The sequence below is a fragment of the Adiantum capillus-veneris genome, chromosome 22 (assembly GCF_014529385.1).
Source record: "Adiantum capillus-veneris isolate H3 chromosome 22, ASM1452938v2, whole genome shotgun sequence".
Classification (NCBI taxonomy): domain Eukaryota; kingdom Viridiplantae; phylum Streptophyta; class Polypodiopsida; order Polypodiales; family Pteridaceae; genus Adiantum; species Adiantum capillus-veneris.
The window spans coordinates 61,501,159-61,515,435 of record NC_140952.1 but is presented as its reverse complement, the minus strand read 5'-3'; the positions used below and the strand labels follow the sequence as shown (position 1 = coordinate 61,515,435).

At 40.8% G+C, this 14,277-nt stretch overlaps 1 protein-coding gene across 4 annotated transcripts; it reads left to right on the top strand.

Moving 5' to 3' along the window:
• Positions 1 to 1,005: 1,005 nt before the first annotated feature.
• Positions 1,006 to 4,403, top strand: LOC147429458 (cinnamoyl-CoA reductase CAD2-like). 4 transcript variants are annotated; one of them, XM_086495710.1, is made up of 6 exons: positions 1,006 to 1,264; positions 1,500 to 1,672; positions 1,777 to 1,962; positions 2,077 to 2,239; positions 2,337 to 2,583; positions 3,758 to 4,403. In XM_086495710.1, the coding sequence occupies exons 1-6, from the start codon at positions 1,144 to 1,146 to the stop codon at positions 3,903 to 3,905; spliced, it is 1,038 nt and encodes a 345-aa protein (XP_086351836.1). In that variant the 5' UTR covers positions 1,006 to 1,143; the 3' UTR covers positions 3,906 to 4,403. The 4 variants fall into 4 exon arrangements, with proteins under 4 accessions (XP_086351836.1, XP_086351835.1, XP_086351838.1 ...); XM_086495709.1 differs by having other exon boundaries at positions 1,012 to 1,270; XM_086495712.1 differs by having other exon boundaries at positions 1,014 to 1,264; positions 2,337 to 2,523.
• Positions 4,404 to 14,277: the final 9,874 nt, after the last annotated feature.

Below are 14,277 nucleotides of genomic sequence, written 5' to 3'. Positions count from 1 at the left end.
TATTGAATTTTGAAAGCCTTAATCTTATAATTTTTGAAGTTTCCTCATCTCAATGGCACATGCTTGTGATTCCTCTTGTACATCTTGCTTGCCAAGGGCCTTATCTTTTTCAAGTTGCTCCACCCCTTAAGCAAGCTGTATGTTTTTGGGTTGGAAAGAAAGGAATCATCATTATGGCCATCTTGATCCTTTTGCTGACTTTGGTTTGAGATTCCAGAGCTCGACAAGTATTTATCAAATATACTTGCTAGATCTCCCATTAAGAAGATCTGGCTAGTTGGCTTAAGTTGGTACTTCTGTCAGTGGCCTTGTTGCAATTGTCTCCTCCATAGCATGTTCCTCTATTTTTTCGATCACTCTAGCATTGGCTTAGTCATCATTCCTTGGCGTGTAACGACCTCCACTAGCATGGTCTCTGTAGTTACTTCTTGGACTCTTTCTTGTTCCCCCCCTTCCATAGTTTGAACATCATCTACAAGAGCTTTAGTAGCTCAAAATTGTTCCGCTAGTTGAGATAGCACTTTGATCACCTACATCCTGAATGGATTCTGAACTGGGATCCTCTTCTTGGATAATCTTCATTGATGTTGCAATGGACCTCATAGATCCATCCGGAATGCAAGACCATCACACGAAGGCCTGTGCCACGCACGAGCGTCGTGGAAAAACCCAAAAAGAGCATTCTTGGGTGCTTGTGGTGGCACACACTCGGTAGTAATGCACATATTTATAACTTATCAAAATTTTTAGTATGAATTAGCTAAAAAATATTCAATAGCGTGAGCAAAAATAATGTACTTTAATTCTTGTAGTTGCACCTTGTGTGAAAACTTTTTGCCTTGTGCGCACGATGCTGAGGATAGGCAAGGGGGGTGAAGGTGGATCACATCATGTTCTAGTGGCATTGAAGCAAGCCAATCTCCTTTTGCCATTTCGTGTGCACACAAGTCCAAGTCGATGTGTGTGACAGAGGCCTAAGAGAGGGAGGACTAATGATGGGTTCCTCCCTAATCGAACCCAGCGCGTAGGACCTTCGCTTACACAACTACAAGCACTTTCAACTATGGTTAGCTAGTAACTCTAATGGCAACCTGAGATACGGTACTACCTCCTGCTCCTCCTCTTCCTCGAGTTTTCTCTTTCATGGAGAGTTCTGCAAAAGGAGAGCAAACTGTGTGTGTTACTGGCGGAAGTGGCTTCATCGGTTCATGGATCGTTTTCTTCCTTCTTCAACGAGGCTACCGTGTGCGTGCCACTGTGCAGAGTAAAGGCAAACGCTCCTTCACCATTTCATCCCTTGTTCCTTCATTTTCCGTTTGTTTGTGCTTTTGTAACTCGTGCAGCTGATTCTTCGACGAGGCAATCTGTGCATTTGTACTGCTCCAGCTGATTATGAAGAACGCAAGCTTTCTTCGCTATTGCGTGCTACTTTGCAAATGGAGGAAAAAGCATTCTCTTGCTGTAGCTCACAAGTAATGTCGCTTTCTAATTTCCCGCAGATGATGAGCAAGAGACTGGACATCTTCTCAAGTTTGAAGGAGCACACGAAAGGCTGGAGTTGTTTCAAGCGGATCTTCTCGATTATCAGGCCATTGCCTCAGCTATAGGCAAGAGTGTTGGTGTTTTTCATGTTGCCTCTCCTTGCTTTCTGCACCAACCCAAGGATCCACAGGTGAGGTGTTCATCGTTTTTATTTAGGCTTCAGCAGGCCATGATCCATTACATGGTAGAGATGCAGAGGTTCTTCCTTGATGGTTGCTTTTGGTTGTGAAACAGAAGGAGCTTCTTGAACCAGCAAAGGAAGGCACACTGAATGTGCTCAAAGCTTCGCATAAGGCCGGTGTAAAGCGAGTTGTGCTAACTTCCTCAGTTTCAGCAATGTACCCCAATCCCAGGCTCCCTGCTGGTGTGATTGTTGACGAGAACAGCTGGACAGACATCAAGTTCTGTGAGGAAAACGAGGTACAACAAATAAATTGATGCAACTATACGTTGCATCGCTAAACTTTATGGATGATATCCTATAGCAAAGACATTAGCAGAGGAAGCAGCTAAAATTTATGGATGATTTTGCAGGCTTGGTATCCTATTTCAAAGACATTAGCAGAGGAAGTTGCTTGGAAGTTTTCCCGGGATACAGGATTGAATGTGGTAGCAATTAACCCAGGCTGTGTGCTTGGAAAAATGCTACAACCAAGATTGAATGCAAGTGTTGCTGTTCTTTTGAACCTCCTTCAAGGTATTGTCCTCGCATATGCATGTATTGAATGTCCTTCAAAGTTGCATTCTTTATGTATTGCAGGAGGGCCCACTCAATTGATTCTTCTCTTCTACAGGTGCATCAGACCCACAAACATTTAGTTGGATCGGGATTGTTAATGTGAAAGATGTTGCCATAGCTCACATTCTGTTGTTCGAGAAACCAAATGCTAATGGAAGACATTTGTGCACGATTGCAATAACGCATTTCAGTGACTTTGCTGACAAGGTTGCACAGTTGTACCCACGGTATAATGTCTGCAGGTGCGTGGTGCATGGTGTTGGCATAGAGGAACTTCACTACAAGTACATATATGCTGCAAGGTTGTGATGTAGTGATGTTGGGAAAGTCATTTCATTTAATGGCACGTAAGGATGCACAATGTGATTTGAAGAGTAAACGTGCTTTACGAGGAGCATTCAGATTGACAAACTACTAGATCTCTTACATTTGCTGGCAAAGTTGAAGGGCTAATAGAGGTTTAGTGGATGCATAGGGAAGCCTTTAAACAACCTTCAATCGACCTTCATAGTGCATCTGCCAAAAGCTATTTCCAAGAGGATCGCCATCCTGGTTGATTTTCACAATGCCTAAATTCTACCACTGATGGCTACCAACTTCATCACTGACAAGTGATTAAGACAACTGTGGCTATTTTTTGGTCTTACTGCACAGTGCACACACCTGACTGCTGAAACATAGAAAGAATGTATTTGGATATCTAGGATGATGGAAGCTGAAACATAGAAGAAATGTAATTTTGGATATCTAGGATGATGGAAACATCCTCAGATAGTAAGAAAAACTGAAGCTGAGGCAAATAGGTTCCAAGTGGGCCCCTTGTTATACTATCAGCTTTCCTTTTGTATTTAGATGAGAAGAGCTGTGTAAGTTTTATGCTTGCGCTAAGAGTGAGTATTCCTGTGATGAGTTGTATCTAAATCATAGAGTTATTCATGTCTAGGTTGTCTTCATGGCATGCTACGGAAGTGACATAGAGAATACCATGGGAGAGTACATGTTTTCCTAGTGAGATCACCCTATTGCTCTCCACATCTATAGTATGTATATCTACCAGAGTACTCACATAACATACTTGAGGTACTGTGCCTATTAGTAAAGAAGAGGCAGTTTCCTTTTACTTCATGTTGAGATAGGCAACTTGGTTATGTCCCTTGGGAGCTAAGCAAAGCCAGTTTCTAAGTTCATGGAGGTTTAAACATCTTGCAATTCCTGTACAAGCAAGTTTACACTAAGCACATTGTGCTAGTTTTTCTAGCCTTAATTTGTCAGTGTATTGTTGGTCCCCGCTACTTTGTAAACAGTACTTAGCCAAAGCTGCATTCATATTACATGGGTTTGGGGGGTTACACCAACATATTCAGCTGAACTGACCAGGCTTGCCAATGAAGCTAATTTTTCTGAAAGTAGCTGACAAAAAAATGGTTTGGTTGTCTGAATTGAACGCAACATCTTAATAGTGCTATATCAATGCAGGTTTAAGGAAGACACGCACCCTGATCTTATTCGCTTGGTGCACCCTTCAAAGAAGCTGTTGGGTCTCGGATTTGCATTTACCCCAGAAGAAGAAGCTATCAAGGATGCAGTACTCAGCTTGCAGGAAAAAGGGCACCTTGAAGCATGAAGCATGGTATATGCGACAAAGATTGTTACCTGCCATAAGCATATTGGCTTGACAAGCATGGGTTGAATGAGTTTCCCAAACATAGCAATTAGAAGATAAGTATGAAGCATTCCTCACTTACCATGGAAAACAGACAAGCACTTTCAAAAAATTGTTTCATTTATTTTAGGACAGTTTTAATGATAAGCAATTGAAGTGGAAGTCGGGACTCGGTATGGCTTGCAACTGCCATGTGTGGTCTATTACTGCATAACCATTGAGTAGCACAGAGCTTTGGCTTCTTACGGACATATGTACTCGAGGTGTTCGAAGGGGCCAGCAGAGTGGGTTTCACTATACTGTAATTATCCCATGGAAGGGAAGGATAGGGGCTGATCCTGTCGTCTTTATTGTTCTTTGACAGGTATGGATATTTGACATTTGTTTGATGTGGTTATCATGAGAGAATGACTGTAGGGCCGAACTGGAGAGCTTCAATGAGATTCTTGCTTTCCATCTCCTTGTTGACAACATTTTATCTTTTTGCATTTTATCCTTGTTGACAACATTTTGCCTGTTCGCATCTACAACTTTAATGATCTCGTGTGCTTTGTTAGCTCTGCATTCGTATTGTATTTGAGACTAATTTGGACTCTAGCCAAATGAATTGGAAAAGAGCAAGCAAGATTTTTGAATTGTTATCTAGAAAATAGAGTAGGTGACAACCCACTTGCTTTGGATTTTTTAACAGAATCAATTACTTGATATTGTAAGCTCGCGTCATTTGTTAATGCTTGGTTGATCCCTCCTTCCCAATCACTTAGCTAAAGGTAGACACCCATACAAAGCTATTTTGTCAACAATATTACATTGTAACAAGCTTTGCATTAACAAATGAGTTGAACACAATCCAAATTTCACAATTTACATAACTGTACACCAAACAACATAGTTGGCATGAGGATTTGCGTTTGATTAAAAATCAATCCACACAAGACAATATAACATAAACAAAATGGGTTACATAGTTTTTGCATTATCCCATTTCCAATTCAGTTTGGCCTTCCGATGTCATCCTCCACATCTCAAAATCATGGCCCTAGAACACAATAAGCATCTTTTGTGCAATGCCACCATCAGCTATGTACATACACCAAACCATCAACCCTTTCATGTTGCAAATGGTTACACAGATGGAATGCATAAATATATATGTTGAACAATCTTGCTCACATGCAGAAACATCACATATCCAAGACATTCTTTATGGCCAAGCTTAAATGAGGTTTATTTTCCCCATAGTTCTACCACCAAGAAACCATTGTGCATGTCATCTCAAGTATTAGCCTCTACAAAGCACCATATAGACAAGTAGGCTTTTAGCTTTGTCCTTCTACATTACTCATTGTATTAAGTGTGTCTTTCCATCCATTAATTACCTCAACATCTTTGTTCGGTGACTTAGAACACCACTTTGGACTCGACAACAAAGTTGTTACATGAAGAAGAGTGTGCATCGTCAATCGTCGTGCTTGCATATAGTATGGCTTCATTCATCTCTTCGCCATCCACCTCCTTTGCCAAAATCTCCTTTATCTTTTTAACTATTTTATCTATGCTCTCTAAAACTATGCCCATACATGCCTCATCCTTGTCAACCATGCTCCTCCTCGGCACTTTTGTGTCTTCATTTTGATGCTTCTAAGCATCCTACTACTTGCATGTTACCAAGTGCTTTAACATAGTCTTCACCCTCACCAACCTATGATGCATCATGGAATGTAAAGCAAAATAGGTATGTGGCCTAACTAGCTTCAGATCGGAGTGCTTGCCAAACATAGCTCATGTTGCATCGTGATTTATGATGAGCTATCGAACTTCCTTTCGCTTTATCCTTCAAAAACAAGGTTAGACAATGTCTTGCGCAAGCACTCTGAAATATGTGGTTGACCACTTGCTCTACAATTTGTCTAGAAAACTTACAATTCGCAGATATCTTGCACAACATGATCAAATCCTACCTCCATGACGACTTCCTTAAGTACACTAGCTATGAACTCCATTATCTTTTGATTGCCATTAGTGGAATAGAGCCCTTGAAGACTATTCCTCTCGAGCTTGACATTATAAAATTGAATGATGGTCTTTTGGTTACATCCATCGAGCGAGCAACCATTAGGTTACCAAGATGACTCCACAATTGAGAGACTCTTCTCTATTCTCACCTTCCTTTTCTCCACCAGTAGTATTGTGTGAAACTTTTCATGGTTGGGAGGCTTATAACCTTTACCAAAGGAAGCTTTTGTGGAGACCATATCTAAAAAGTATTGTGATGGAGCAAGCAAGAAAGACAATTTACATGCATAAAAACATCTAGCCACTACCCCGTCCATCTCTTCTTTGCATGGGCATTGAACATATGTTCCAAAGATGGTTGAACTTGAGCATTTCTCTTTGCATGTTGAGGATTGGTGTCGAGTACGTTTTGTTTTGTTTTTTTTTTTGTGGTACTTTTGTGATCCTTGCATATCATGGAGCCTTTTTCCATTGGGTAATCATCAGCGAATGATATCGACTAAGTGGACAAGTACTACAAAGGACCTTGAGAAACCGTGTTGGCAAACAGTATAGCTCCATTTCTTGCTACCATTAGAGTTGAAACAACTAGTTTTAACTATATATTTTCAAAGAGGCTCATGTTCCGATGTTTTTTGTGTGAATTGAGTGACCAAGGATGCTGTCTTGAAACTTGATACAAGTATCACAGTCAAAGAAGGCTTTTACTTAGCTGTAATTGACACAAACACGATCTTCATTTCCAACAATCCTTTAGCTCATGTTCTCCAATTAAGGTGTTTTTTTGGTGATAGTGACATAACCTTTGGGAGAGAGATTTTATCTTGGGACTGTCAGATTTTTGATTTGGGCTCATTTCAACCTCCATTTTTGCTATTGGCAATACTATGTAGGCAATTTTTTCCTTTTGTGTAGGTTTTTTGACATTGCAGATTTTAGCAAATAGGCACTTTGTAGTCTACTGTGGTTGTGCTATATAGCACATATTGGATTTGTGAAAATTTTCTTCAATATGGATAGTTCTTGCATCAGATGCAGTCATCAGCTATGGCTAAGCACAATGATGTTTCTGCATGTTGTCTGCTGAGGACAAACAAGATGGGGTCAACTACCCATTTTGGGCATACATGATGCAACATGTCCTTGTTGCAAAAAGAATTTGGAACATTGTGCAAGGTTATGATGTAAGACCAGGTTCTATGTATATACTTTTCATGGATAATGATGCAGGTTCTAGCAATTCTGATGCAACATGTCCTTGCCGCAAAGGGCATTTGGAACATTATGCAGGGTTATGATGTAAGATCGAGTTCTATAAGATTCATGGATGATGGTTTTCATGACTGATTTTCATTAAGTTTCCATTACTCCATGCAATGGAATATGGCTATAACATTGACTGTAGTGGACATTGAAATATTGATAGTAGTGAGCATTTTCTTTAAGAGAATTCTTAGAGAGCATAAGAAGAGTAATTGAATCAAGGTAGCAAAATGAACATTAGTCCTAATTACTTTGGCATGAACAAACTTGTAAGAGAGAGAGAGAGAGAGAGAGAGAGAGAGAGAGAGAGAGGGTTAGAGAAATCAACAACAGTTGAGAACCGGATTTATGTGGAGCCGATTCCCCCTCCAAAAGGCTTTTGTATTATAGGTTCTCCCATAAAGAGAGACTTGGTAAAATACATGAGACCTTGATGGTGCAATGAAGATAGAGAGATTCATGCACCACAATTATTCTAATGGAAGAATTAACTTGTCCCCGGCCTCAGTCCCAAGACCTCAAACACCTTCGAAGGTGGAGAGAGCTAGCAAGGAATGAGGGTAGGGAAGAGGAAGAAGAAGTAAAATATGAGAAAGAAGTAGTGTCCTTTCATACCATCACTCATAGTGCTTAGCATAGCATAGTAACTAAGTAATGGAGATGAAGAAGATGGCAAGCATAGCATTGAAGCATGGATCTTGGTTGGATTTGCATTCCATAGACAAGAGTGTTGATGTAGGCTCTCAACTTCTCAATCTTGGAGAAGGATATCTTGCACTTTCACAAAGTAATAATGAGTGAAATGAGTGTGTGAGAGGGTGTATACCCCTCAAGAAAGCCCTTGCTTAGCTTGGTTGACCCCCCCTTGTAGCTCAAGCTTGAATATGATTGGACCCCTCTAAGCCTAGTCAATCACATGCATAAAGCATATCAAGCAACAAGGGATAGCATTAGGACAAGTGTCCTCCTTACCCCTTTGAGAGAGAGCTTGATAATACCTAGATATTTGATTAATTAATCTAAATGCTCATTGGACCCCTATTTAGCCTAGCCAATAGGATTCAAGCACACCATGTGGATAAGCATGGGGAGAACCTGGGGAGAACCTGACATGTGCTCATGTGCCCCTTGAGGAAGGAGTGTCCTTTGGGTGAGTGAGATGTTAAGTCAAACATTCCCCTAGCTTTGGGGCTCGCCCCCTCCTTTCTAGGAAACCTCTTTGACTCAAGCCCCTCAAGCACCTTACCCTCCAAGCATGGGAAGCTTCTCAAGCACCTTAGCCAGCAAGTTCATGCTTAGTATGAGCACGGGTTCTCTCTCTCTCATACCCCTAGCTTGTAGGCTCGCCCCCCTCTTTGTAGGGCTCAATTTTGACTTGGACTTGGACACCTCAAGCACAGGGCTATCTTGGTCAAGGACCTTAGCCATCAAGCATGCCTAGCACCTTAACTATTACCCTAGGTCTAAGGAATTTTAACACTAACCTTTGGAGTCTTTAATGAAGCTAACCCTAATGTATTTCAAGCTCCATTAGTTGCCATTGCTCTTTGACAGACCATCTCCCATTTGAACCCATTTCCTTTGGTCCCGTGCTAAGATAGGTCCATAAGCACATGTCTATATTCTAACTCTTGTTCCCATTTATTCTCCCACATTAAATGATCAGTTCAATACCTTTTTACCTACGACATCATTCTAGAATGGATGACTTATTTCATATGGTGCTTGGGAGACTTAGCTGCCGCAAGCATGTATGCTCTTTAGTCCATATCATACTCCCAAAGTAGAGTAACAAATTCTACTTGGTGTTTGAGAGGCGTCGTCATCACAAACATGATTCTAAGCATGCATACTATTTAAATTTATGAACACAAAAAAAGAACTAGTCTTATAAGACAAAAACATTTTTCATTCAAAAAGTATTTATATTTGCTTACTCTAATGTAGCATTGTAAGCATTGACAAGGTTCATACTATCCTTAAGCTACGTTCCTTGCATCCATCTAGCATCTTCAAAAGAATAATTTTTGAGCCTAATAAGATACCGTCGGATAATCTTACGATGTCTTAGTATCTTGTCTTCATGTCAAAGGATCAATTCGGGCTGAAGCACCTCTTCTTGATCTTCGATTTCGGGCTAATTCTCAATAAATGGTTCTTGTGGTGGCTCTCTTTTGTAAGGCTTAAGTAGACTCACATGAAAATCATTGTGAATGAGCCAATGGTTGGGCAACTTGAGTTGATAGGTCATCTCATTGATTGATTTTAGGATTTGAAAAGGACTATAGTATCTTTTTTCTAGTTTAGCATAATACTTTTGGTGGCCCATAGGATTTTTTCCCGTAGTTTGCCTCAATTGAGCCTTGGGAAATTTGAGTAGGACCCAATAATTCTCCTAGAAAGCTAAGGTCCTTTTGTGCTTGTTAGCAATAGCCTTTTGACTTTGTTACGAGATGGATCTAGCCTCCTTAATCTTTTGAAAAGATTCTTGTAGGTCTCAACTATACTCATCGGAATCAAAGAACTTCCCATGTACCTCAAGTAGCAAGGGACTTTTAGGTCTTCCTTCAATGATTTCAAAAGGTTCCTTCCTCGTAGTAGTATGAGAGTGTTATTGTACGCATACTCTACAAGAGGTAAGTACTTTTCCCACTGGAAACATTGATCTACTTCGGTAACATAGGTCTTAAGTAGATCTAGAATCGTAAGGTTGGCTATTTCACTTTGTCCATTCATTTGTGGGTGATAGGCCGAAGAGAAATTGAGCCTAATACCTAGATTCTCAAGAGACCCTTCCAAAAATTACTGGTCATTAGAGGATCTCTATCCAACACTATTGATGTTGGCAAGCCATGGTATATAAAAATTTGGGATATGAAGAGGGTTGCCATTTGGTGTGCCTTAGTAGTCTTTTTGACAGGTATAAAATGTACTTGTTTACTAAACATGTCTACTATTTTGCACATTCCCTTATTCCCATGGATGGACTTGGGACATCCAAAGATAAATCCATGGATATTCTCTCCCATGGTGAATTAGGAATCGGACAAGGCTAGAGAAATCTAGGTTGCTTCCCCCTATCATACTTTGTCTTTTGGCATACCACACATTTGGACACATAGTCTTGTATGTCCGTCTTCATGGTACGCCAATAGAAATACATCTCTACTCCGCGAAGGGTAGGTTGAATCCCTCGATGTCCCATATAGGGAGGAGCATGGGATTCATACATCACTTTCTCACGAAGAGAGTGAGTAACACATACCCTATTTCCATGGAGAAGATAACCATCCTGCAAGGTGAATGGTTCTTCTTCTTCCCTAAGGCAAGGGCTGAAATTACATCTTTAAAATCCGGATCAGTAGCATACTCATCTATCATAGAAGTTAGATCATTGTGAGTTGCTATGGATACTGCATTGGCTCTTGGCTGTCGTGATAGTGCATCAACTACTTGATTGTGCTTGCCAGCAATGTGAGAAATATGGAAATTGAATTGCGAAAGAAAATTTTCCCACCTCATTTGTTTGTTGGAGAGCTTGGTTTCTGTCATGAAGTACTTAAGACTTTGGTGATTTTAGCATACGATGAATGGAGTCCCCAAAAGATAGTGCTTCCATGTGTCAAGGGCATGTAGGACAACTAGTAGCTCCTTCTCGTATAGATGCCCAATACTCGCTCGTCGAAATTGAGTCTTCGACTCTCATATGCTATGGCATGCCCTTCTTGAAGCAAAACCGTTACCATATACATGTGGTAGTGATGTGTGTGAACACACTTAGGACAGCCGGCGCATCTTTCCCCTCTTTAGGAGGCTTTTCTCCCCGTGCATTGTATATACGCCCATCATTCTAGGGCTATCTATATTCCCATTGCACACTAAGTAAAACACTCTCTATTGTGTGCCTTGAGATTCCTTCGTCTTCTCCAAGCTGTATGTGTTTTCCTGCAACCCTAATTCCAACAATTGGTATTAGAGAAGGTTGCGTCCTCTCGAGCTTAGTTGCCAGTAGCTCCAACACACGCCTGCTCACTTTCTCCGATTTCTGTGAGCTTTCGCAAGCGTTCTCGCAGGTGGACAAAATTTTAGGATGGCTCATAGAGCTTTGTCTCCTCAAATTTTTGATTTGGGCTCATTTCGGCCTCCGTTTCTACTCCAGGCAGTATTACTACACAGGCTATTTCGTCATTTTGTGCAATTTTTTTGTAAATGCCGTTTTTTGCATAATAGATCCCTTACAGTCTTCTATGGTTTGTGCTATATAGCACGTGTAGCTCCTGCTTCATTTCTTCTCTTTTTGGATAATTTTCAAATCAGGTGTAGTATTTCCCATGGTTGACAACAACACAGATATGTTCAAGATGTTTGCTGTTGAGGAAAAATTGGATGGGGACAATTAACCTATGTAGGCTTATATGATGCAACATGTTCTTGTGTCAAAGGGCATCTAGACTATTGTGCAGGACATTGATGTACGTCCTGGTTCTGAGGATGTAGGCGATGTTGCAGGTCTTGCTGCAAGAATTACTGATGTTAGAGTTGTTTTGACTATAATTGAGCAAAATTGTTGGGATGTAAAAGATGCGCAAGCTCATGCATTGATTGCGTTGCCTATGAAGCGCACTATTACTCCCCACATTTGTTCAACGAAATATGCCAAACTGGCTTATTTATGCAAGTCGTAATGAGGCTAAAATTACACTGCTACATAAAGAGCTGGAATCAAAGATTATGCATGAAGAAGATGATATGGACACTTTCCTTGCTGGTATCAAGGATATCAATGAGCAACTTATCTCTACAGGTGAAGCAATTTCAGATAGTTCCCTTGTGTAGACTGTTCTTGATGCCTTGCCAGATTCTTACCAGACTTTTGCTAGTACTTGGAGACATGACCCAAGGAAGTCCTGAAGCTGTCAAGTATGATGCATTATGCACATTACTATTGCGAGAGTCACTTTCCAAAAAGAACAGGACAAGACAACGTGCAATCAAACAAGCTTTTATTGATACTCAAAGGAAAGGTGGTAACAATAATGCAGCCAGTTCTCATGGTTCTTCTGCGAGTGGAAAATCACATGTTCCCAATGCTTCCGCTGGCAGCAATATGTCTGGAAATTCTGGTGATAAGGGAAAAAAGAAGATGCAGTGCCATTATTGTAAAGCTAATGATCACTTGATCAAGCAGTGTCCTAAGTTGAAGACCAAAGAGGCTAAGAAGAAAGAGAGTGGTTCCACTGCAGATGATGGTTCCAGTAGAAATGCAGCTATTGTTGAGTCTTCTGTGAAAGGAGACTGTGATGATGATGTTGATGCAGAATTGGCTTTAGTGCAGACTGTACCTCTTATCCATGGTGCATGCATGTCACTTGCTGCAGATTGACATGTGTGGTATTTTGACAGTGGTGCTACAAAGCACATTACCTCACATCGTGATTTTTTCACCTCTCTTGAGTCTGTCCCTCATGGGAATTCAATTACTATGCCAACAATGCCTCTTATCCGGTTCAAGGAGCTGGAAAGATTGTTCTCACTGCTGAATTGCAAATGGCAATTCTTTCACACTTGTTGATGTACTTTATGTACCTAGGATCCATACGATTTTTTTGTCTGTATCTGCACTTGCTAGACTTGGTCTTGTAGTGAAATTTGTGGATGATAGATGTACTGTATATGATCTTAGTTTTGGTGAGATGAAATTGTTACATTTGGCATTTTATGCCGTGGGATACATAAGCTCACTTTGTATGACAAGTGTGGAAAGAATTTTGCAAATGCAGTTTTGTATTCAAAGGCTATTTCAGATGCAAAACTTTGGCATGTACATTTTGGTCATCTGAATTTTGCCAGTTTGCTACGTTTGCAGAAATTTGATATGGTTGCTTCTTTGTCGGCTCTTGAATCACCTGAAAAACATATTTGTGAAGGCTGTATTTTGGGTAAGATGTAGAGTTCTAAGTTTCCAAAGGATGGTTCAATTAGGGCTACATGCAGGTTGCAACTTGTGCATAGTGATGTTTGTGGGCCCAAAATCCTTTAAACAAGGGTAAAACAATAGTGAAGGTAGTCCAAATGATACCTAGTAGCTCATCCAAGAGCGAACCTATTGTTACTGGGATGGCTTACCTCCCGGAAAGTCCTGGTATTGCACCCATCCTTTTGCCATGTTGCGTTTGGTCCAAAAGAACCCCCCCCCCCCCCCCCCCGGCGGCCCCGTCGGCTCCGTGAAGCATCCGTGGGCACGTGCCGTCCCATCAACGCGTCCTGAGCACACCGTCGGCCCTGTCGACGCTACTGGCTCCTCCTCCCTGGACAATTACCTTTACTTTGTGACTTTTATTGATGATTACTCCAGGCATGCATGGGTATATCCACTTAAAGAGAAGTCCAAAGTGTCTATGTGCTTCAAACAATTTTTGGCTATGGCTGAAAATGTCTTGAAATGTACTATGGGCACCCTCCGTTCCGATCGAGGGAAGGAGTATATGTCCCATGAATTTAATGCATTTCTGGCTAGTCATGGGATAAAAAACCAATGTACAGTGCCTTATACGCCTTAGCAAAATGGTGTTGCTGAGAAGAAAAAAGGTCACTTACATGAGTATGGTCAAAAGTCAAGCTTTGCCGCATTCATTTTGGCTTGTCCATTATGTGTGCCTTTTATGTACTTAACAGATGTCCTACAAAATCTTTGCAGTCTATTACTTCATATGAAGCATGGCATGATAGAAAGCCTTCTATTGAGCACATGCGTGTTTTTTGCTGTTTGGCATATGCTTTGGTGCCACAAACACAACGCAAAAAATTGCATGATAAGGCTGTCAAATGTATTTTTGTTGGTTATAGTGATGAAAGCAAAGATTACAGGTTGTGTCATTTGCAAACAAAGCATATCTTGATCTCACGAGATGTTGTGTTTGTGGAAGATTCTGTTCAGCCCTTGTTGTCATATACTGAGAGAATAATGCTAGCTCACAAGACATTTATGACACTTTCTTGCCTCTTTTCACTGGTGAAGTTCGAATGTAAATTACAATGAGGCAAATATACAGCC

What these genes read in the sequence shown, in the direction of transcription:
- LOC147429458 (XM_086495709.1), top strand. Translation starts at nt 1,144, where the DNA reads ATGGAGAGTTCTGCAAAAGGAGAGCAAACTGTGTGTGTTACTGGCGGA. An exon ending in ACCAACCCAAGGATCCACAG is followed by an intron (nt 1,673 to 1,776) that starts GTGAGGTGTTCA and finishes GTTGTGAAACAG; the next exon opens with AAGGAGCTTCTTGAACCAGC. An exon ending in TCTTTTGAACCTCCTTCAAG is followed by an intron (nt 2,240 to 2,336) that starts GTATTGTCCTCG and finishes TCTCTTCTACAG; the next exon opens with GTGCATCAGACCCACAAACA.